The 24826-nt window shown below is 45.8% G+C and overlaps 1 protein-coding gene across 9 annotated transcripts in view; it reads left to right on the top strand.

Annotated features, from left to right (window-relative positions):
• Positions 1–24826, top strand: part of KALRN (kalirin RhoGEF kinase) — a 493218-nt gene that overhangs the window by 421908 nt on the left and 46484 nt on the right. For 7 of the 9 annotated variants that reach the window (XR_014618580.1, XR_014618581.1, XM_084289498.1 and 4 more), the window contains 2 exons: positions 20157–20440; positions 21289–21393. Coding sequence is in view for 7 of the 9 variants with exons in the window: in XM_084289498.1 (XP_084145624.1) it covers positions 20157–20440; positions 21289–21393 (389 nt within the window). In the remaining 2 variants the exon portion in view is untranslated. Of the gene's footprint in view, positions 1–10512; positions 11732–20156; positions 20441–21288; positions 21394–24826 lie in introns of those variants that run through there. The other 2 variants (XM_084289493.1, XM_084289497.1) reach the window with 2 other exon arrangements.

Here is a 24826-nt window from a genome sequence, read left to right as displayed (position 1 = left end):
AGGGCTCCGCGGGGACAGTGGCTGCTCGACCGCTCGTCCCTGGTCTTTTTTTTTTTTTCTTTTTTTTTCCTTTTCTTTTTTTTTTTTTTTTTTTTTTTTCTCCAAGCGGGCCGGCGGCTCCTTGCCATGAGCAACCCGAAGGCAGCATGAAAGCGGGCAGGCGCGGCTATCCCGCCCGCTCCGGTGTAGGATGGCTCTTAGCGAAGTGTTGCTGCTGCTGCTCCTGCAAAGGTCGGTGGGCAAAAAGGGGATAGATAGGGGAGGGAGAGGGGCCCCCAGCCAACCCTCCGCGGGATGGGGCTCGGCGGTACCCCCCGGCAGCATCCCCGCCGGGCTGCCCCGGGTAGGGAGAGCGGAGGGAAGGGGCGGGCGGTAGCCGGGAGCGGTGCCCCGCAGCCCCGCTGGGCTGCAAGGGGGTGGCTGGGACCCCTCCGGGGCTACCGGAGTCCCCTCGGCTGGGAGGCAGCCGGAGGGGCGGGTGGACAGGCTGCGGGCTGGAGTTGCCGGGCTGTGTGTTGGCGTGGCTGGTAGGAAACACCCCGGGACTGCAAGGTCAGCGGGGCAGGGAGAAATATTTGCTTAAATGAGATTTCTCTCCTTCCCTCCCTCCCTTCCCCCGCCGCTAGTCTTTCTTGGGCTCGGGTAGAGCGCCATGCGCTGAGAACATCTGTTTCTCGCAGTTCGCAAATCTCTGAATGGTGATGTGGGAAGGTCTGGGGACGCGGGCTGAGACTGCTGCTCGCAGAGATGTGGGAAAGCCACAGCAGCGGGAGTGCCTTGTGAAAATAAAATAAAAAAAAACAACTGGCTTTTGCAAGGCACGCCACAGCTGAGATGCACCGAGTGAAGGTTTCCCAGCCTGCAGCCTTTATGCTGTGATACTGGCTCTTGAACTCGGTCTGGATAGTGTGAGCTTGCTGAGGAGGAGTCGCCGTGGTATTTCAGTGTTTCCTGCTCTCTGAGTGGCCAAGCATAAATGTCCCAAACAAAACTTGTTTTTCTCTTTTGTTTTGAGCTGTTGCTGTTGTTTAAAGATCAAAGCTTTCCAATGCAGTTTTTTAGTAATTCATCTGCAGAGGAAGATGGCTTGAGGATGGGTGACTTGCTTATTTCACGAGGCACACGTTTGCAGTGCAGAAGCCCTGTTTCCCCAGTTATTGACCTAGAGTCATGCTTACTTACATGGTGAGAGCAGCAAACCAGAGCTGCTCAGTCTGCCATGGGTTCATAAGATGATCTTTTCCAGGCTGGGAAGAACATGCTACTTCACGCCAAGTAGGGGACTTCAAGGGCTGTAAAAAAAGACACGTAACCTGGTGGTCGGGGTAGGGTTGTAGAATTAAATCAACAGAAAGGTTGTAAAATTAAATCGCTGTGAAAAGCCAAGTCTCTAGGACAGACTGTGCTTTAATGTGTTGGCCCACGCAGCACATTTGGAGCAGGCTTCAAGCTCTCTGACATGGCTCTGGTCTTTAAAATGTTGATTCTAACAGATTAACATCTCCCCGCTGCCTGTCCTGCCTGCAGACCTATCCAGAAGGGGGAAAGGGAAGCAGCTGGCTCTTCTCTCTCCTCTTGAAATGTTAACTGTGTTTGCAGTTCTGGTTTACCCAGCTAGTAACAAAAGGTGTTTTGTGATACTGGTCGCTTTATTTCTTTCGTGTCCTTGGACGTCAACTTTGAACAGGCAGAAAGTTGTAAAATCCAGAGGCAGTCGGATGGTGGAAGTACTCCGTAAGCATAAGCAGATACCAAACCTGACATTTGATGAGGGATTTGGGTGCCCCAGACTACAGCATCAGCATGCTATTGTTGGCAGCTTCTGCTGTTAAGCTTGGAGATGCTTTTAAAGTGACAACCTGACTCTCGGAGCTTCGTGTATTGTGCATTGTCAGTGATTGTCTTTGCTTTTGGGGAGATGCTTCTTCCCCAGGGCTCCCCGGTCTCAGACTTGCAGTAGGAAGAGAGGTGACTTTGTGTTTAAGATGGATGTGAAGCACCTTAGGGTCATTCTTGCTGCTGCCCCATAAACCACCTTCCCTTCACCCATGGGAAAGCACCTCTCCTTTTTCCTGGTGACAAATGCCAAACCTGTCTTGATCTTTGCAACAACTGAGTAGGTTTTGTTGTGTCAATAAGAACTTTCTGGTGAGCAAAATGGAGCAGCTGAGTGGGCAGCCCACCCTCAAACAGGGATTATGTTGGTACAAACTGTGTCAGTGCATTTTGTGCTGTGAGGCTTGGAAGTGATGTGGATGTTTGAGCTCCTAAACAGCAATATTAACGCAGAGCTGTAGAAGAAACAAAACAAAACACAAAAACAAACATACAAAAACTAGGTCTCCAATATATCATGAAATACATAAATCTTGTGTAATTGGTCATTTCTCTGAAACATTTGACAGATAACTTGATCTACTCTATTGCATAAATCTTACCCTGTTATTTGCAGCAGTAGCAACCTTGATCCTGCTTTTTTGCTTGTTTCTCTTGGTGAGTTTCTGATTGCCCATGTACAAAGCTATTGGGATCCATACAGGGAAAGTGACTGACACTTAGTACTGTTCCCAGTTTTGCTCCGACCCAGATAGTCCTCTACATGAACTAAATAAGGACTAGTTCTCTGTCTTTCAGTATGGGGAGACATGAATCCTAATATAGGAGTGCCTCATAGCAAGAGTGTGTCACTTGCTCTCAGCCATAAAAAGGGGTAGTTAAGAGCAGTAGGCTTGTATAGCCTTCAGGCCAAAGGCCTTAATCAGCCAAGAGTGGATAAGCAAGGCTTTTTGCAGTGTTTCTTAAATACACAAATGTAAAGTGATCTGGAGTAATAGGATGCTTCTCAGCACTGCAGAAGTGGCTTTGAAAGCAGACTGATAAGAGGGTTCAAGTTCTACTGGTGTTCTGATAACTAGACAGTCATTGAACTCTCCTTAAAAAACAGCCCAAGATTTGCGATTGAAAACAACTTACTTTCTTTTAACACTGAGTCCACCTCCTTGTTTCCTTACATGGTTCAGGTTTGAGGCTCCGTTAAAAGGATCACGATGTGGGAAAGCAGGGAAACTGGAGGGACATGTACTTTGCGAAATGTCTTTACTGAAGCAAAGGAGGATCAGCCGCGTGCCTCGACTGTCACAAGGTCAAAGCTTCATTCCCTGTAATCAGGGAGCAGAGGCCAGGGTTCGGTGCCGTTACCCCGCACTCCCTCCAGCGCAGCTCTCTGCAGCCTGGCTGTGGGCGCACGGGGCTGGCGTCAGGTGGAAGCTGGCTTCCAGGTTGTAATTAACACATGAGGGTTGTAAAGAATTTATGACTCAGATTTAACCTAGACATTAAATTCTGGGTGTTGTATTATAGCCATATTTAAAGGCCATCTCTTCGCAGTAGTCCAGCTCGTTCAGGTCTAGCTCTGCCTGCAGTACGCTGGGCTCTCAGTGCCCTGCAGGGCACTAGGAGCAGGGGAAGCATTATCAGGGTGCAGGAATTGCTTCTCTTCGAGCACAAGGAAGATGTTCCCAGCTACTGGACCTGAGAATTTGGCTAAGAGTGCACCATGCGCATCCCAAAGGAAAGGGTCTGTGGTTAAAAATAATCTGTTGTCAGCATAATTTTGCAGTGAAACATCTTACACCCCTTTCTAGGTAATATCGTGTGGCTACAGGGTGGCTTTAGGGGAGGACATAAAACATGTTTTACTTGAGGGTAGCTAGAGACAGGGAAGATTGATTTAGATGGATGTGCTTGTTGGTTTCAGTGCAGAACATGTCCCTCTGCCTCCTTGAGCAGTTGCTCTTCCGAGCAGGCTGCCAGTCATATCCCAACTTTTCTTTCCAGAACAAAATAAAGCTAATCTGAATGTCAGGCCTTTAATCTCAGTGCATTAAAAATGAAAGATGGGGTGGCTTAGTGTCTGTGCTAAGCTCCTGACAAGGCTCTTCAATTCCTGGTCCCTCTGCCTTCTCATCTCCTATCCACAGCTTTTCTCTTCCTTCTGCATTCTTTGTGTTACTGTCCTCTGCTTCTTTCTTTCCTTTCTTTTCCTCTTCTTGCTATCCTCCTTCGAGTCTTTGATTTGTTATTGGCTCGGTCTGATGAACCTCTTCGCCGTAGGATTAACAAAGTTCGTTTCTCCTGACAAGCGTGGTGGTGACTAATGTGCAGGGAAGGGAGCTCAGCCAGCCACCTTGTACATCTTTGCGAGCTGGTCAGAAACAGAGCCTTAACTGGAAGTTGGGCAAACTGGCATAATTACAAGGGCTGTCAACAGCATGTTAATAAAAGTTTTTTCTTCATTAGGTAAAAAGTGAGATCCGATGCTGCTTTTTATAGAAGGTGCTGACATCGTGTTAGAGTGAGCTGCAGGGCTTTGCTAAGGGAACTGGTACCTTAGTGCTGTGTGGTAGCAAGACAGTGATCTGCAGTAATATGTTCGAGCCCATAACATTTCCTAATTTGAACATATTTTATTTAGTGTTTCAGGCCGAGCCATGGTTACACTGTGTAAAGCGCAATGGAATGCGTGGCCAAGGCAGTTCTGTCAAAATTGAGGCAGAGGAGAAAACAATAGTAAAATGAAGGGTGTCAACCAAAGTTTGCTTTGTTTCCTGGTCCTTCCTGAATAAGAAATATGAGGAAACTGTTACCTTCTCTAAATCTACTTGGTGGGTAAAGTCAGTCTGTTGCTCGTTAGCTGCACCTCCGTAAAGGCAAGAGGATGAAGTGTGCAGGTTTTGTGAGGGCACCGGCATTGGGCTCAGCTCTTTCTCCTGGCAGGTTCACAAGAAACCTGTGGTGAGGTTTGGGAGCGCTGTTAATGTCTCCTTCCAGTTCTAGTAAGAGAAAACCAGTAAGCCCATGACAGGAACATCCCTTCCAAGTCCTGCATTTTCCCACCTCTGCAGGCTGAGTCAGGAGTTGGAGCAGGTCGTGGCAGAAAGTTACTGTAGGGACGGAAGAGCTGGTGAGAATGGTGCTCAGCTGAGCAAGCAGGATTAGCATGACAAGGTGAACACTGTTAGCAAAGCACCTGTGCTTTCTGTTGGTGCAGAGTTGTGCTTTCTCGTGCCTGCTTTGCACGTTTTGGACAGTGTCCTGAGCTAAGCATGTCCAGAAGGTGTGCCTGGCAGGCCCCCTACCAGTCTTTTGGGATAAATGAAGACTCATGGGTCTGAACCTGTTAGCATTTGTGTGTCCTCCCTTGAACGTGGCAATGAGACCTACAGAGATTTTGGCAGGGGAAGTCACGAGGCTGATAAGCTGAACATGAGCAGTGGAACGGAAAGCACGGCCGCTGCCGTCTGTGATCTGGTGGTGTGGCAGGCTGGGGAGCAGCAAGCTCTGCTTAGGATTAATTAGGTACAAGTGTGCTAAATCTTACCTCTTTGTGAGAGTATTTCTGGGGGGTAGAGACACGGCTCACCGATACAGCCTTTCAGTGGCTCTGTGTTGCCGCCGTACAAGCGCGGGAGGTGTGGGGTATTTCACAGGGCTGGTGGCTGCCCAGGGCTCCTTTGCTCGCCACACTCACCAGCTGCCAGCCACTTTCTATAAACCTGATGTTCACTGCATCAATGCCAAAGTTCAGGATGCTTCACCAACTTTCTGTTAGTTTCCAAGATGCCAGTAGTACAAGCATTATTTTTCTTTTTTCTATTTTTTTTTGCAAATTGCACGCACCACTAGATAACTCTAGCTCTCTTGCCGTGAGCTAGCACCTCATCCCCCGGCTTTGTGTCTCCCTTTCGAGACGGATCTTGCAGCCTTATCTTTTGAGATGCAGCCATATACAGGATGTAACAGCAGTTGTACAGAAAATAAACGTTCAGATCTTAACTCATATGAGTAAAATAGACAGCAAGAGCTCCTATAAAGATCAGTTTTCAGTTACTAGTCTGGGGCTGAATGCATGGGGGGATACTTATTATTCAGATTGCTGCATTGTTTTCGACTTTCATAAATTCATCCAGCGTTAAAGAAACATGGGGTTTGCTTTTATTCAGTCAAAGCTCCTAAACTTTCCATTCACACCAAGAAACATATAAGAATTCACAAGGCTTTATTCATCCTGTCAAAAGCCTGAAGAAGGGAGACTTTATTCTAAGGGGAAAAAGAACAGATAATTGTGAAAAATATAGCTTGGGTAACTCCCTGCTCAGTTCAAGGAACACGGGGTAACTAAGCATGCTGCTTTCCTTTAAAAATAAGTGCCAGACAGATGTATTGTTTAGGAATTCAATGCACGGATGCTGAAATAAAATCTATCCATTTTGAAGTGAAAGAAAAAGGGCAGCAATTTCACATGACCCAAGAAAGATTTTGTTGCTTTTCCAAACCGTTATGTTTCAGCATACACCTTGTTAAAACTTTTGTATGTATTAAGAAATCTAATTTATCATTTTGAAGTTAAAAAAGAAAAAACATTTGAGTCTAAAAATATCATCAATATCATACTACTCAAACACAACTGAGCACTGTTACTTTTCAGTGTAATTCTTTTCTGTTAACAGGCTCTATGAAAATATTTTGATTTTTTTGGCAAAAGTTGCAATTTCTTTTCAAAAGAGAAGAATTGGTTGGGTAGGTAGTGAATGCAGGGGGAATCTATAGAAGTGGTTTTCAATTTGTACGAAAATCCAGTTCTCTGCCAGTTCAGCCACTGCATATCAGTTGCTATTGCAGAACAGTTCAACTGCAAATATTGAATCACACAATTCAGCGTGATGTAAAAAGTATTTTTAAAATAACTATAGAAGCACATCAGGCGGTTTCCTGAAAAATAAATAAATAATATTCTGTAGATTATAGGTAGGACCTGAGCATGTGTGAAGAATTATCAGAAAATACCTGAGGAGATATGCTCAAAAATGTCTCCCTTGGCTAATGTTCTTTGCCACTAGAAAACCACAAACCAAAAATCAACCTATTTGCTTTTAGTTCACGTTTGATGTGGCTGATGATGCTGAAACACAATCCATTCCTCAAATTAAAGGTGGCTAGTGCATCCCATTAGCTCTCCTGTTGAGTTTGATGTGCCACGCGATCCATCAGCCTCTGTCCTGGGCTGTCCTCATCAGACTGAGAACGTGGAAGTTACACACGTCACCTGGGCTCCTTACAGATAATTAAGATAAAATATGAAAATGTAACCAGTGAAGTCCTAATGACACAAAATGGAACCTGCAAACTGAATTACAGCAGTTAATAATAGAACAGCTACGGGTATTTCTTCTCTTTGATGGGGAGAGAGCCATTAAATATGGTTCAGCTTATGTATTTGTCATTGGCTTTTCTCTAAGGTAACATCCAGAGTATTACATTGCAGAAAGCCCCATGCAGCTCCGGTTGCTCAGTACTTTTGGAAAATAGAACAAATACATCTCGTCACATGAGGAGTTGGTAGTTTCTGTCCAGCTGCCCCTGTTGCACCCCGATGCACTTGGTTGCTCAGTGTGCTACAGCCAGTGTTAGTCCTGGTACAGCTCAACAGTTGTGAAATCTTGGCTCCCTGTGAAATTATTTGTCAGGCTGGGCAAGTCCATAAAGGGTGAAGTCTGGGAGCCAGACCTGCTGCTAACCCATTAGCAAATGTGGTCCCAAGGAACCAGAAGATGGTTACTGGTGGAGGTTTTATGTTCTGTTCTGGGAGTCTGCAAAACAGACGTGAAAATGTTGCATCCCTGTGCTCTGGAAAGCACAAGTAGGTTCTGTATGTCAGTTTTGAGCAAAAATCCTTTGTTCACTTCCACAAGGCAGCTCTGAATTAAACATTTATGAAAGAGATGGACTCTTTGCCTGGAATCAGAAGGGAATGGGTTTAGTGGCCCTGGAGGTGTCTCTACTGTTATGTACCTGGACATTTTTCCATGTTGAAATTTTACACGGAGCAAGTAGCTCTGAGCAAGGAGAGCAGAGTGACACATCCCAAGTTATGGCTAAATCCTCTGAGGACACTTTTTCTTGCAGTTTAGGCTTGCTGACAATTACAGGTACAAAGTATAGCAGCTGAGGATGTGCCCTGGTGTGCTGTGTTTGTTTTTTTTTCCCTCTTTCCTTCAAAAAACACAAGCAGCTTTAGTGAACAGACAGTTCATACATCCCCAGGCGTGCAGTACAGTCCTGACCTATCTGACAACATGCTGCACTTCAGTGAGTGCTGTAAAACTTTCTTGGGGTCACGTGAAGGAACAGGTGACAAAATGGGCATCAAATAATCACCAGTTCAAGCTTCCAGATTTCTATCTACCCGTTGATTTTGACCTTTTCATAGGCCTGCATGTTTTAGTATACAGACCACACACATACCCAAGGTGATGTTTCTCAGCAGCACCAGAATTAACCGTGGCTAAAACCACGTTAGGGGTGCAGGCAGCATTCGGGTACGTGTGTCCCTTCACATCAGCCAGGCCTTGTGGCAGCCCTGAGCCCCCCTGCCCGTGCTGAGCTCCCCTGCAGACCAAGGCCCCAGCCGCTGCGGCTGCATGCACCCAGGCAGGCTATGGGGAGTGTTGCACAACCCCGTATAATTTAACCACATGCTGAATAAATACACTTTTGAGAACTCTTTTGAAGAGATGTTGCCTAATTAATCCTGCAGGGGGTATAATATGTATATTTTTGAAATCCAGTTTTAGCATCATGCAATTAGCTTTTATGGCCTAAGGATTCTGATTTAAGACATTCTTTCATTACCAATGGTAATCTGTTTTAATTAGAAATGCAAATGTATTTTAGATCCAAATGTATCTGAGCAGTACAATGTAAAAAGATGATTCACAGCTAATGCCATTGAAGTGCCTCGAGTCTGGTATTCATTACACCTTCTGTAGTTTGAACCCTGAGGATCAACACGATACTCAAACACGTCTCTCAGCTGAAGTATGTGGAGGTTGAATAGATTTCTTTAGGAAATAGAATAAGTATTAATCAACGGGGATCCTTTTGAGGGCAGCAGAAGGAAAATCATAGCTTCAGGCAAAAAGGAGGCGAGCATTTGGAGTGTTCCAGGAGTGATTTCAAGCTGGTGAGGGCAGAGCACAGCTCCTGCCATGGTGCAGGTGCTGAGCAGACAGCATCATCTTCCTTGGCTCCATGTCAGGGAGCATCTGAGAGCTTACTCAGGCCTGAGCATCCCGGGCTGACTGGGGAGGGCTGTAGCTGCTGAGAGCAGTGCTGCTGTAAAATTTGATCTGACAGCGTGTCTGAGAAAAGCTGTGAGCAAGGCAGGCTCCAAACACGTAAAGGCTATCGCTTGCTGAATATTTGCTGCAGTCTCTTGTCCCGGAGATAACAACTACCGGGTGGGTGGTGGGGGGGCATTGTACGTTGCAGTAAATGATTACCATACTCAGCAAAGTCTTTCCAGAGTCAAAGAGCCTCTGCTGCTAGGCCAGTCTACCCTTGCTGTTGTTTTCAAATAAAAAATTATTTTTCCTAGCTATTTTGAAAGATGTGGCTAAAGGAAATAACTACTCAGCACCAGTGGTGTAGCTGTGAAGAGGGGGTTTACAATGATAATATCTCCTGTTAAACATGCTCCCTGGTAGAGCATTTTTGCAGCTACTTGCAGTTAGCCACTGATGCAGTGGGGAACTAAGCAAGTGCAGTTTATGTAGTGCACCTCTCCATGTCTCTGCTAAACTGGACTTTGAATTTTTTCTCAAGAGGAACTTGCTGGTAAGAAGAAATGGTGTAGGCACTGCAAAAGCCACAGGAGGCTCCATGGGGCCCTCCAGAAACCAAAATCACCCAGTTCCTCAGGACCAGCCTTGTGGGGAAGGCTGGTAGCTGGGTCAAGGCACTCGCACAGCTTCAGAGGGCTGAGAGCTTGGCAGGGTGCTGCAGAGAGCTCTCCTGTTCCCGAGCAGCAGATGCCAGATGCTCTCCAAGACTTCAAGTTCCCATCCCATCTTTCTTGCTGACGCAGATAGAGTGTAGTAGTGATTTCATCACCTGCTCTATGACAAGCGTGTTGACTGGTGCCACGGGGAAGGCTCCTTACAGAACTGCTCCCTGCCCTGGAGAGCTGTCAAATGCCAACCGAGACACAGATCGCGTGAGGCTGTTATATGGGGCGGCAAGTGATGTTCTGCATTTCCTGCTTGAGCTGAGTGAGCCAAAGCTTCCCACAAGTCTGATAGTCGTGAGTGTGCAGTTAAAAGTCTCTGAGCTGCTTAGCCATTTCCCTGTGCCGTGTTCAAAGAACCAAGCATCGCAAGCACCAGCAGTTCTTATCTGTGTGTTTTATTTCCCAACCACTGTTTGCATTTACTTCATCCATTACTTCTTTTAACTCATCACAACCAGTACCTTTGCTGTGAGCTTGTATTTTCCGCTAGTATTTCTGGAGGAGAAGGGTGTGGAGGAAGCTGCTTTGGGCACCAGCCCTGGAGGCTCAGGCTGCTGTGTGTCTGTCGTCCAGCACCCCAACCTCGTTGTTCTTGGTGGTTTCGTGGTGTCCGCCCTCGCCTGCACCACTTACAACTTATTCTTATTCCGTTCTTTTCTTTTCAGGGGCTGTCAGAGCCTGAATAATTTAAGAGTGAACAAATGAGAGACGTTCATGGAGGACTCAGTTCTTACCTAGGCACAATTTGACAAGCATGTAGATTGCCTTGGGTTTCCACTGCACCTACCACAACTTTACTAAGAGAAAAGCCCCCTTTCCTAGACATCTGTGTCACTCTTGCTTAGTAAAGTTATTCAAGATCAGCGCCTTTGGAATTGGTTGGTAAATGGACAAAGACTTTCTCTTTGCCCGGAGCTCCTGACAGCCTCCAAGTACCAAAGAGAACTCCACACCACTAGAAAGCAAGAGACAGCTGCTGAATGTTGGAAGCTACTGCATTTGGCAAAAGAAGCTGACGCTAAGATGCACACAGTTGTGTTTGTTTGTTCTGCTTGTTTTCTGTGCTTTCTGAGCCCTGTGTGTGCCTGGAAAGTTTAATGACCAATGCCTTCTTTATCAACATGCAGTTTTTCTTCCTATCCCAAAAAGCTTTGGGTTCTGTTCTTGCTTTCCCCGCTCCCCCCAATTCCAATTTATTTTGTCACTGATACTCCTCTGCTGTTTCCATTAGGAATTGTTTGGGAACATACAATTTCCTTTGAGGTAGGGAGATATAAATAGGACATTCAAACGTCCTCCTCTCTCCCCAGAAATCCAGCAGCAATCCACCTTGTCATGCAGGCTGCTGGCTTCCAGCGTAAGGCAGAGCTGACCTTAGCAATGATGTCATTTGACTGAGAAATTACTTCGTTAAATGTGGAAAAGTTCTTACAGTAGCTCAATTTGAAAGCTGCTGAATGAAGCTGACCCCTGACACTTTGCAAAAGAATAAGGCTTGTGTTGTATTAACAGCTGCTTGGAAACCATGTGTAATAAATTTTGTTTTTGTGCCCACCACTAGGATAAAAGATGGCATTCGCTGACTCTGGTACCCTTAATACTCTCAGCAGAGTGACACTGCTTAGATCAAAGTTTAAAAGTCTGCTTCTATGTGGGTGTCTAAGCATTTCACAGTTCCTTATGCTAAAAGTAACAGTGTACTTGCAAAGGCCAGCAAATGCTGCTCTTCTTGTTCAGCTTCAATCATGACATTTTTCCCCTTATCATCCCGTATAAGTTTCTGTAAAGGTTCAGGGTTAAAACTTACTTTTTTAAAGAACGTGCATAAGTCTCCTGTCAAAATATATCAAGGAGGTTTTTGCTTTGTGTTTGGAGTTCTGTTCTTTTCGCTGCTAGTGACACTTACTCTGGAAACTTCAGGGTTTGGGATTACATTATTTTTGTCACAGAAAGAGGACAGTGTAAATACAAAATGTAAAGTAGAAGAACTTAGAGAAGTGCTTCAACAAGTTGTTTGACTAAATTGAAATAAATGTTGATTTGTTCAAAAAAAAAAAAAGCATGCCCTTTCTGGATCTTGTTAAGTCTTGACTTTTTATTTCCTTTCTTTGCTAAAGCAAGATGCGTGCCTCTAGCCTTCAGAAATCCGCTCACCCAGCTGTGAGGCATTTCCAGCAGACTATTCCTACACGCCTTCCCTGCAGACGTGGTGCGCTTGCTCTGGCTGTGCGCTGGGCGCAAACCCCAGGCAAGAGCATGGGTACATGAAATCGAGTGCGTAGACATACTGTGTTTGTCCTCAAACTCTGCTGCGTGGAGCAGTTGCTCTTTGAGCTTTTCCACATCCTTTCATTCAGTAAAAACATATTCTAGAAAGGAGTTGCTGTGTCTGGGGAGATAAGTGAGGTGTCACTGAAGGACTCAAGGTAGGCCAACAATGTACCTATCTCACAGTGTTGTGGGGTAGGAGCTGGCTGGGAGCATCACCCCAGCAGATTAGTGGATTCACTCTGGGGGTGTTGTCCTCTTATCACTCTTGCCCTGAACTCACAGCAGTTTATATGAGGGGTCGTATGGGACTCTGAAGAAAGATGATTTTGTCAAAAAGACTGACTGAGAGTGGTACAGAAACCTCCCACTGGACATGACACGGATACCCATTATGGTTTTAAGCAGTTACACAGAAACACGTTTCTGACTGGGACATTTGAAGAGAGGACCACAGATACGTCAGCTGCCATTGCAGTGCTTGGTGCTGCCAAGTTGAGTTGTACACCATCCTGATAGCCTCTTCAGAGCCCCAAGGATGTGCTCTGCCATCATGCGCAGCAGCCCCTCAGTTAAATGCTCATCTCTAGGAAGCAAGATCTTGACCTGTAGCAATCTGAGGACTCCCTTTCTTCTTCTCCCTGCGCCTTCCCTAAAGTCGCCTCTGGCAATAGCTTTAGGCTCATGTGAAACAGCAGATGTGGTGATGACTGCTGTGGCTGTTCCTCTTACCAGGCACTCTTGGACAGTAACGAAGTCATGCTTTCATGCAGCAGGCTCTGTCACTGTGCCTCACCCTTGTGCTGTTCCTCTCCCTGGAGGCCAGGCTCACTCATTCAGCACGCTCTCTGGATTTCAGTAACTTTTCTTGCAAGGTCTCTTGAGACCATGAGCCTCTGTGCTGTTTCTCCAGGCTCTTGGTTTTATCTCACCCTTTGAAACTTTCCCAGAACTGCAGTGACTTTTCTCTGACCCCCAGGAACCAGCGCTCTTGAGCCCTGACACTCTGACTGGCACAACCAAGACCTGGAGACTACTTTGGGATGTCAGCTTTCCCAGAGCATGCTGGATGAAAGCCTCATCTGAGCAACACCAGCTAAAAATAAAAGCTATTCAACTGGAGCTAATGGCGGGTTGCCATGAGTTATTGCTCATTAAAGCGAATTGTCAGATGCTTAACTTCAGCTAATCATTTCCTGCTGCGAGATCGGCCTGGTATGAAACATCCTCAAATGTGGGAAGGGGATTCACAATAACTAAATTTAGCTAAGGGTGTAATTTCCTTGGACTCCCTCTGTCGTTAATGGAAAGAGAAAGGGTGCTACAGGGGGCAAGCCCCTCTCTGCATCCCCCTCAGGCAGAAGTGAGCACAGCTCCTTGACTGCGAGGGCCTGGGGTGAGCTGCTCCCTGCCACAAAAATGAACAAACCCAAGTGCAGCTGCTTTGCCACCCCAGCTAGGCGAGTGCTTGTTGTCCTCCACTTCGTTTCCTACCTGAAAATAACAATCAGAATTTGAGTATTAAAAGTTACAGATCAGTGGTTCTTTCCCCAAAACTGTAAGTCAAACACAATTCCCACAGCAGCATCCTTCCTTTATTACAGTGTAACTACAGGGATCTCGGCAGAACATCCTCTTTCTCCAACAGCTCTTCTTGCCCAGTTCCAAGAAACATCAGCTCTTCAATAAAGGAACAGTTGCATTCTGAATGTCATGTGATTTATTTATTTTTTAGTCACATTTTTTCTGTTTAATTTTGGAAGTTAGTCTTGTTTTCAAGTTTGGCAGTGAACCCAACAGCCAAATTTTGAGTTTTTATGTTGCAGTGATTGGACAGTTTGTCAAGTATGTTTGCTTTTAGCAACATAGGTTTCTTTCTCTGTTGGATTAGAAAAAATTGCATAAAATATTTAACTCCATACCACTCTTTGAGTTCGGACAGAAGCAATTTTGTCCATGTGAATGGAATTGTGACAATCCTGCCAGATTGATTTGTGCCTTTTTGACATTGCTTCCAAGCTGAAGCTTCAAGTGATACTCCAAGATACAAACAGAAAATTCCATTGAAACTTCCCAAGGCTGCCCATTTCTAGGAGATTGTGAAGTTCAGGAGAACATTGGAACTCGGAGCAGAATTTGCATCTAAATTTCAATAGCAGTGTTTGAGGGTGTCCTTACCCTCGCGTGTGAGGTGGGTCCTACGTTGTGTCCTCTCGGTTCTCCCTTGCCAGCATCTCCACATGCAGCTGGATGCGACTGGGGCTGGGTGCGGGTTGGGAGCTGGGGAGGACTCCAGACAAGTTTTGCAATTCCGTTGCGAAAGTTTAGTGTACTTCTAATCTAAAGGGCTTTTCAAGCCAGTTGTCCTTTATCTTCGTCCGACACGGGCACTGAAAATTTCCTCATGTCCATTTGCGTTCTTTGCTGGGACCTTATGTGGAGGCAGTGCCTGAGGAGGCAGTTTATCTGTTGACATTAAAACACATCGGGTTCATTATTTACATGTGTTACGAAGCAGTGTTTTCACTTGAAGAATAGCTGTAAAGTGACTTTGAATTATCCAGATGTCACTACCTCCCAAATTTTTGCAAATCCATGCCAGGTTTTACATACAGAATAGGCTCTAACACTAAAACTGGGATCTGTACTGTCATCTGCCTAAGCCACAAAGTTTTGTAACCCTGACTCGTGCCAATAAAAATGTTTCTCTGAGTGTGTTTTAAACATTTAATACAAAAGCACAGAAGAGACCAAGGAATCAGTGTTTGTCACTCCTTCTGCCATCTTTGAGCTCGCCAAGTAGAGCGTTGGCCCTGAAGTGCTGGAGCAGACAGGAGGTGGCTCCCACCACACAGCTTCCCCTGGGGAGCACATAAAGCCACGAGGTTTCCTTCACCACAGCCTGCGTGGTGAAGGAAATATGCTTGGAAAGGGCAGGAGAGGCAGCGTTTCGATGGTTTGGATGATCCTTGTTTGTTTAGTGGGAAATACTAACACAGGGGCTTTGTTTGTGCATAGGGTGAGTCTGGATGACTCCTGCTTTCCAAGATTTTCTGCTACAGAGATTCCTGTCCTTCAGGAAATAATAGCTTGAGGACAGACTGAGTTACTCTTTCACCCACATCTGATTCAATTCTGCCTTTGTCAAAAATGTTATTTTACAGCAATCACTAAATATGGAAAATGGGCTCTGCTGAGCAGAGTTAATTTATGTGCTCATCGGTCAGATTTTCGTTATTGGCTTTCATTCATGAGTAGAATTATTTCTGTGAAAAAAAATGTTGATTTAAATGCACATGCTAATAGGATTACAGAGTTCCCATTCTGGCTCATTTTCTCTAACTTCTGTGGAAAAATCCTTTTCTCTAAGGCTGTTTTTCTGGGGTGAGAAATGGAGCCATACATAAATCTGCTGGTCCCATGTAATTATTCAACTCTTCTCACCTCGAGCAAGAGTGTGTCCTGCTGTAGTCACGTCTTCATAGCTGTAGTCTGTATTAACTTCTGGGTATCAAGGCATATTTCCCTTCTGCCATATATGGTCTGTGGTTAGTGTGGATCAAAAAGACAAGCCTTATGTTTTATTCGGAATCACTCTGAGAAGCCTTTCCCATTTCCCGTTAAAGACTTGGGTTCCTGCAGATGAATCCTCTGCTGCGTGAGCCTGGTCAGACCTCCTCTCCCCTGCATGCTCTGGGGAATGGCGAGGTAAAAATAAAATGTCTTGTAGTTAAGTTCCAGCAGCAATTCCTACTGGCTCAAGTGGGAATACAGCCGTGCCTCTAAAATGTGTCTGTGAGATTTTTGTTTTTCCTTTCACCCAAGGTTGCACAGAACGGGAACCTTCCATTTTCCAAGTAAAAGAGCTGTGCTTTTCTAGACGTCTGTTCATTTCAGCAGCAACAGCAAAGATTTCATGACTGTGGCAGTGCAAAAGCTCTGAAAGTTAAAGCTCTCTGGTCTGGCTGTGTATCTGCCACAGTCATATTGCCAGAAGTTTCTCGGAGGTTTGCTTAGGCGTGTTTTGGAAACTGTCATTTCTTCTGTCTGAATGAATGGGTTGGCCAGGAAATCCATCTAGCCACACTAGTCTGCTGACCTCCCTGCGCCCACTCTACTTTGCCAGATACCTTTTTTTAGATTTCTGCATCCCAGGATGGCGGTGGCAGGATGACCACGCGCTGCAGCTCGCTGCCAGCCCTGCAGTTCCTGCAGACCCCTCTGGTGCTGCTGCTTGGTGGCTCCTGGTGGGCAGCAGCTCCCTGAACTGCCACACAATGGGCCTCTGGCTCTTCTTGAGCAAAATCTGTCTCCAGACAGCTCTAATGATACAGTTTGCAGAGCACATACATGCTGGTGCATTGGAAGAACACGGTAACATGTTCCACTTGATCCACTCTGTGTCTGGATCCCAATCTCCTACCACGTGTTTAATAAATGTGTTTGTAGCTGTATGTGCCACGGAAGCAGTGCAGCTCACACCAGCAGGGCTTTGGAGCTTGTCCCAAAAGTCTTTCATAGCAGATTTTGTGCATAACATGTCTATGTCTGTTGTGGGAGCTCTGCTCTTTCTTGAGTTCCACTCCTGCCTCCATGGCCGTGTCAGGGGTGACCTGTGTTGTGTGTAAAGCAAATCATTCTCCACAGGGATGGCAAACAGCAAGTGTGGCTTGTTTGGTACAAAACACAGTAACGTTTGCAGTTCCTTGAAAAGGAAAAAAAAAATGGTTATCAATATTGTGTATGGACTCATTTGCATTTCAGACAGTTCATATTTGGAGATGGTGAGAAATAAGACAATGAGGTGAATGAGGTGAGAGTGCTTTGTACAACCTTTACGTACTGAATAGAAAGAATTCACCCAATGCTGGAGGCTCTCGAGGTGGCTGCAAAGCAGGGAGATTTACACCGTCCTTTCCAGCCCCTTTCCCTGCCTTTATTCCAACCAGAGAGCACACTGACATCTAACCGCGAGATAAGGCTGGGGCAGGCTGCACTTCCAGCCTCAAGCTGCTGCGTGGCCAAGCCAGGCCCAGGGTTCTCTCCCAGGTGCCTTACGGCAGTCAGTTGGGCACTCCAGCAGATAAGGAGAAAGAAGGAGAATTCATATCTGCTAGGGACACGTACGGCATGGCACAACTGAGATTCAGTAACCTCTGGCTGTTCCCAGGGGCATGGAAAACACACCATTGCTGGTAAATAGCCTTTTGCATCACCAAAGCTGTGTCCTTGAGCAGGAACATCCAGAGCCTCCTTCAAGTGGGATCATTTTGCTGTGTAACACTCCCGACTATTCAAAGCTTTCCCTCTGGAAGCCTTTGGGTTGGCTTTCATCTCAGCTTGATGTTCTGGAGGCCTGATGTTCAGCCTGGAGAGCTCTCATGGCTGTAGGTTAAACTTCAGACAAAAACCCTGAAAGTGGGTATGGTGGTCGGCGGGCCAGCTCTGGGACTTGGAGCATTTGTGCTGAAGTGCTGCCTTTTTCTGGGTAGCAGGGGACAAAGACTGGCTATTGCATCCTGGGGACCACCTCAATTGGATTGCGGTGGTGTGGGAGAAGCTGTGTGTCTGTCCATGCCCAGGCTGTGGCTGTGCTGTCTGCTCATAAAACCCGGGGTGTTCCCTGGTGGGAAGGGAGGTCCCTGCATCTGCCATCCCAGGCTTTGGGGCTCCTGGGTTTGGCCCTGCCTCGAGCCCGTCAGCCTGAAGTGGGATCCCACAGCTCAATAACAAGTCCTTGGGGTGCTGGTGGTTGTCCCGTGCTCCATTTTGCCTCCTATCAGCTCCCCTCCAGCACTAAGAGGTAAATTGGCAAGGTGCCTTCATCTTGAGGCAGGAGCTTGGGCTATGCTACTTCCAAGCTGTAGTAAAAGCCTCTCTGTACATTAATCAACCAAGATGTAGGAGATGGCTTATCCTCATTTTAAGTCCAACTATCCCCTAAGCCCAGTCCCCTGCAAAGTCTGTAATATGCCTGCTTTCCCCAAATCTCACCCCCCGAAGTGGTAGCCTGCAGTGAGTGAGTTCTTCCAGCAATTTTCCCCTGTGACTGCAGCCCAGCTCCCTTTGCACCAGGACCTCCCTGGCTGGGGGGATGGAAGGGAGAAGGTCCTTGCACCCTGCAAGCTGCCTAAGTGCTCAGAATCACCTCATCCTGAAACGCTGAATTGTGCTGACGCAAGGTGTGCTGATAAACTGCCAGAGCATCACGTGGAGTCTGCTGGGGCAGGCTATCTAAAGCCTATTGAATGGAAGATAAGCTGGTCATGGACAAATATTATCTTGCGCTCGTTGATTTAACACGACTTCACATTCACGGAACATCAACAGGAGCTGGCTGAAACCAGGCTTTTTTGAGATAAGACTCCTACTTTGCCCTGATGGAGGAATGCCTGAAATTGGCAGATCAGCTGCAGGCAGACCAAAGCAGCTCCACCTGGGACCTGCCCTCCTCCCAGCCACCCTCGCCCCCACGCCTCCTGTTGTCAGAAGACAGACGAGTTAGATTTTCTGCTCTCTGGGAAATGAACTTTGACTTCTCCTAGCTGCTTACAGTTATTTCCATATGTTCTAAAAACCTGACTTTTGATCCCAGGTACGTAACACATTACTGGTGTAACTTCTGACTGACGCCATCTCTGGTCGTGAAGCCTTGTCACTACTCCCCTGGTCTGCAGGTGACAAGCTGACAGACGATGTGGGCTGCGATCTCTGCTGGGTGTGCAGCTGGCTCTGAGCAGCAGCTCTGCCCACCAGGGCAGGAGCTCTGTGTGCAGGTGGCAGAAACTGGCTCCTAAACCAGTACAGGGGACTGGGAGAGCAGCTCTCCCTCAGCACATGCATTACCCAATATCTGTCATGGTATTTATTGTGGAACTGCGAATATCTGCATGCACCAGGCTGTGTTTGTGTGTTGTAACTTATGTTTTTGTTTTCTGCTGGGGTGGATAGGAGATTCAGAGATAAACATCTAAAAATGTGTAATAATGTCAGGTGACTGCTTTCTGATGCACAGTGTGAGATAAGCCTTACAAGAGCACAACAGAATTTCTGAATTCTGTAAAAAAAATATCTTCTTAAACTGTGTGGGATAAAACACCTCGGTCCCTGATCCCTTCTGGGGAGGGAGTTGCCTTTGCCACAGTTTCAGAAAGGTGAGAGCAGGGCACTTGTTCCTAAAGGGCAATTGAGAAATGTTCCAGCAACTTGTTTGCTTTGTTTTTAAAGACTTACTGATATTGGCACATCTTTGCTCTGTTGCTTCAGGAGGGTAAGGGAGGTTGTGCCCATTTCTAAGGTGCAAGTCTGAACATGTGTATTGATAATTGCAATTGGATATGGTTCAGCAGAATTTCCTGCTAGGATAAAAGGAAATCTTTTTAATTTTAAGCCTGTATCTCCTTCTTGCGTGTTTCCTTTGGTTTGAACAATTTGTCATCTCTTCTAATTGTTCATTCTAATTTCTTAGTTCTAGGGAAGGTGTAAAGTCTTCTGACAAATTGCTTTCAGGGGCAAAGGAGATGATTTTAAGGTGTTTCAAATAACCTTCAGAAGTTAATATGTAGTCAAACTATCAGTAATGTTATTGAGGTCTGGCAACGGCTGAGAAACGTTTATGGCACCAGAAACTGACAAAGTGTTGGTGGCTGTCAGATCTCTTGTAGTAATCTGCTTTTTGTGCTTGATTTCTTCCTGGCAATTCACAATGAAATCTGTGAGAAGAAGCTGAGAAATTCAGCACTTAACATGAAATTCAGACTTTCATAAATAACTAGGTAACTTTGCTGCCTGTGATCTTTCTTAAGGACAGACAGTACGGTAGCAGATGGGCGAAGTGTGTAAGATAGTGGAAAATGCCCTCAGCATGGCATATTCCTCTCTGTCCTCTCTGGTGTACAAGGATTACACAACGCTCATAGGTCACAACATTTTCCATTGAGGCATTTTGTATTTTCATGTTTAGAAATGTCAAGCGCTTGATGTACACTAGGAAATAGGGCAGGGGCTGGTATAATCTCCCGCGTGCACTGTTTTCTTGCAGAAGCATATTCAGTTTCCTCCAATGACAACGGGGGCAAGTCAGATTCGGTGGCCAACCTACAGCCTCAGCCATCCCTCAACTCCATCCAGAGCTCTCCGGGCCCCAAGCGCTCGACCAACACGCTGAAGAAATGGCTGACCAGCCCTGTGCGCCGGCTGAACAGTGGCAAGGCTGAGAGCAATATCAAGAAGCAAAAGAAGGTGCGAGATGGCAGGAAGAGCTTTGACCTCGGCTCACCAAAGACCGGAGATGAAACCACTCCGCAAGGAGACAGCGCCGATGAGGTGTGTGCTGGGGTTTGTTGCAGGGAAGCCTGATGTTTCTGATAGTCTGGGGTGTGTGATTCGCACTTGAGCAAATGCAGCTCCCTGAGGGTCTAGAGGGAGCAGCGAATCATATGAAAAACTAAATTGATTAAAGCTGTCTTGCAAGAAGTATTGTCATCTAAAGAGCAGCGGAATGTGTAGGGAACAGCTTTTCAGAGTCTGCATACATTGTCATCCTTTAACTAGATTTTTTTAATAGCCTATTGGGAGTCTGCCAAGGATAGAAATGAAGCCATTTCTGAGCAGTTGTTATCAGTTTTTGCTGAGGTTCATATCACCTTCATCGTGCCATGGCAGTGTAATTCCTTATTGAAAGGGAACACTCAGAGAAATAGCCATGTCTCTGTTAAATCAGCTGCGTGTTTGTAGCTGCAGTTTCTCTGCAGGCATGTTCTTTGCTAGAATGGCTCTTTCCTGACAAAGTGAATAAAGAGTTACAGGAGGAAAATGGAGAAGATATTAACTGAACACAAATAGAGCAATGCATTCTGAAAACTGTATGTTGAGCTGTTTTCATTTAAATTAGAAAATACTTTTCCGCCAGCACACAGACAGCTGTAGCTGCTTTGGTGCCCCAGTACTTGTGTTCCTGTAACTCTTAGAATTTAATCGGATTAACAGGCCTTGCATCTTTATTGCTTCTCTTCTATGATGTTTAGTATTACCTGCAACTCCCTCCACCCAGTGCCATAGTGAGACACTATTAGTATCACTAACAGACTCAAAGCCTGGTGGCAGGGCTCAGATATCTGAAAAGATAAAAAGAAACCCCTCCCTGTCTCTAATCATATTTCACTTTCCTTCAGAAGAGCAAGAAGGGTTGGGGAGAAGATGAGCCAGACGAAGAATCTCATACACCTCTTCCTCCTCCCATGAAGATTTTTGACAATGATCCAACCCAAGATGAGATGGTAAGACCTCCTCTACTGTATCAATTTGCTCTCTAAGTGCTTTTCTCACAGAGCTGTCTTATAGTGGTTTCCCAGTGGTCTTCTAGACATGTGGTTACACTAGGCACCTACATGCGAATCATAACCTAATACCTCTCACCAACTGAATTTACAAACAGTGCCTGATATGCAGTTTAGCCTCGGGATTGCATTTCATGCCAGGTGTGGTGTGCTTGTGCTGTGTGTGGTCAGAAACTCCACTCAGGTTGATGACGTGTGTTCTCCACACGGGTTTCAAAAGTGCTGTTGGTGTCTGGCAGTAGCAGCAGAAATGGTATTTCGTTGCAGCCTGGGCCTGAGGACTGGGATAGGTGCTGGAGTCTGCTTGAATCCTGAAATACCACCTTTACCAAGAGTTGGATAACTTGTGTTTTCCATCAGGCTTTCTATGTGGTTGGGCTCCAGGAACTTTGTCAGTCTGTGTCCCACCATACACCCCCTATTCTGAAGTGCCTTAAAACTTGCACATGGAAAAAATCCATTCCTAGCACGTGGTATTTCTGGTTGTAGTTCTCTGCCATTAGCTAGCGTCTGCTGAATGTTAAATCAGGAATTTGTTGTGGTAGATGGTGCAGTTGTTTGCAGCGTCCTTCAATTACTGTTTTGGACTTGAGGTGAGGATCTGTGGATTTGGCTATGGAAGTGGTTTGCTTTCTCAGTTAGCGTGGGCCCTGTCTCCATGTGTCCTCCCCCACCCTTTCCTGGTGCTGGCATCTCCCTTGCAGAAATCCATCCTCCTGTCTGGCTGTTTCCTGCTTTCCTGCTGGCATCTGTTTTTAGCACTGCCACTTTTGTATCTCTATCCTCTGATTGTAATTACCGCATGCAAAGAAGCAAGGATAGGGGAAATTAATAAAATAAAAAAAAATTAAAAGTGATAACCTAGAATGTTCCTGGGAAAGGTTCAGGCAGCAGTTTGGAAGAAGAGCGAGAGGAAAGGGAGCAAATGTTTCTAGGATGCAAAGCAATGGAGGAAAGGATTCGGGGCTTGCTGCTAATCTGCCAGGAAGCACTGTGACATTGCGGTGGCAGCAGGGCCAGGAGGAAGTAGCTGGAGCCCCGGACTGGTGCTGTCTGAGTGCTGCGTGTGCTGCTGGCTGCCTGCGAGAGGCAGGGGCGAAAGGTCTGCAAAGCAGAGCTCTGGTGGATCCCTGCCCAGCACAAGAGCAGTTGCTCCTGGCTTGTTCTCCGGGTCATTTAGCTAAATAGTTTGGGGTTAGTTAGTTTGTTTGTTTGTTTAAAGAGAAAGAAAAACAAAGCTGCTCTAGCTCTGGTCACTTTTCCCCCTATGTCACGAGGATACACAACTTCAGCCCACAAACGTGGCTCCTGAACTCCCTGGCACAGAAACACTAAGCAAGCGGTGTCTGAGCCATTCTGGAGCCAAAAGCTCTTTAACTTTGTTAATTTGGCTATGGCTCCTTGCTCATGTCCTCATGTCCTGTGACTGCTTACAGGTACAGCCCTAGGTTGGAAGAGCAGCAGCGTGGGGAAGCAGAAGTGGTGGGAGGTGACACCCTGCCCTAGCAGTAATAGTGCCTCTCTGCTCCTGGTGGCACTTATAACCACTAATCACCAGATATCTTCATATCAGAAATTCATAATTTACTCACTGGGAAATCGAAACACCATTTTTTGATTTGCCTCACACAAACCAGGCTCTTTTGACAATCACCAAAGAGTTGTTTTACCCTGAAAGACTTGTAGGCAGCAAATGTTTCCGTGCTCCCTTGAAAATCTTGCGCTTATTTACTTTTTAGAGATATTGAGCAATTTTGGGTAAAAGAAGTGAGAGCAACAGCTGTTCAGTGCCTCCAAAATTTGGATTCCTCCCACTAGAAGGGATATGTTTGACAGTTATCATCTCTGTATTTGTCCGGTATCTCTTAGAGTCCCTGTTTTTTCGGTCTTTTTAGTCCAAGACATGCCTGTCGCATTGCAGGGGAATCTGTCTGCCTGAACTTTTACATTTGTATGAGATTCCTGCATTTCCAGCCTAATTCCTCAATTACCAGCCTGATTACCTATAATTTTTGTTGTTGTTGTAATTAGAACTGTTGATTAGATGTATTATTTGAGTGAAAGAGGAGACTAAAAGTGGCAGGCTGTTCACATTCCTGCTTTGTCTTTCTCCTTTCCTTTTTTTTCCTGGGGCTGTGTCACTCACCATGAGCAGCATCCCCAAAGGGCTGCTGAAAGAGATGGCCAGCTGCCTAATTCCTGCCATCACCTTTCCACGTCTCATTCCCCAGCACTATTTAATCTCAGATGCATGTGTTGGCACCTGCCTGATGACTTCGCTGAAATAGGCACTCTCCAGAAGACCTATATCAAGTAGCTGAGAGATGAATAAGCTTTTTAATAATTCTACTGTGGAATTTTTAAAAATTTAACCATGTTTAGTCTGTGTCAGTCTGTTGAAAGCTGGTTATCAAAGGGTTTGGTCAGTATTTTGTTCAGAAGAAATGTACATACAGGTGAGCTAATAAATGTTAATTCCCGTAGGTATCATCTGAGCTTTGGTTTTCAAACTGAGATTTCTTAGGACAAAGACCAAGGGGTGTCCATGTAGAGCAAAATCCTTCAGCTAGAGCTGAGCATTTCACAGAGATGCCAGCCTTCACACTGCCGTGGGGATGTTCGGGCAGTATAGTGATGAGGTCTTAGCGTTTTCTGGAGATTTGTGACAATCTTAAAATTTTCAGTTGAGACTGAAAATATTTTAACTAATGCCAGTAGGGAAAAGTGAGCATCTCTAGAGAGTGTTTCTGCCCCTCCTATGCCAGGTATCTAGGATAGATGGTATACATAAGGGAATTTTCTCTCCACTGATTGCAGAGAGTGGAGAGAAAAGATGCAAATTTTAGTTGGCTGAAGTTGCATGAATGTGTGGTATCATCTGAGTTCACTAGGCATTGTGATTGATCTTTGGGGAAGGAAGGAGGAAGGATTTCTTTGCCCCTGCCTCCCTCCCCTATTGCCTGTAACTCCACGTGTACCTTCACTTATTGCATCTATTAAATATGCATGTATGAGGGAGAAGGTAATTTCTTACATCTGCAGCAAGAAGATCAATTTTCTGGAGCCTGTAAAACCATAGATGTCCTTGGAAGGAGGAACCAGGAGACATTAAGAATATTTTAGCACAGTTGCAAATGAACTTGGTTTCTGATGCTGCTCCCTGTTTCCCAGCCTTGGAACTGCTGCAGAGGAATGCACAGACAGACTTGGATGGCAATTCTGTGCTTGTCTGATAAAGCAACACTCACTCACTTTACTGTGCATGTGTTCCTCTAACCCTCCTGCTCCCCTTCTACGTTTATTCTTCTCCTGTCTCAGAAGCTGCTTCACTGACCACTGGTTTCCTGTTCCCTTCTCATCCTCCTAACTTGCT

The sequence above is a fragment of the Netta rufina genome (genome assembly GCF_964035555.1).
Source record: "Netta rufina genome assembly, chromosome: 6".
Classification (NCBI taxonomy): Eukaryota; Metazoa; Chordata; class Aves; order Anseriformes; family Anatidae; genus Netta; species Netta rufina.
The sequence above is the reverse complement of the archived record's forward strand: the minus strand, read 5'-3'. Positions and strand labels throughout refer to the sequence as shown.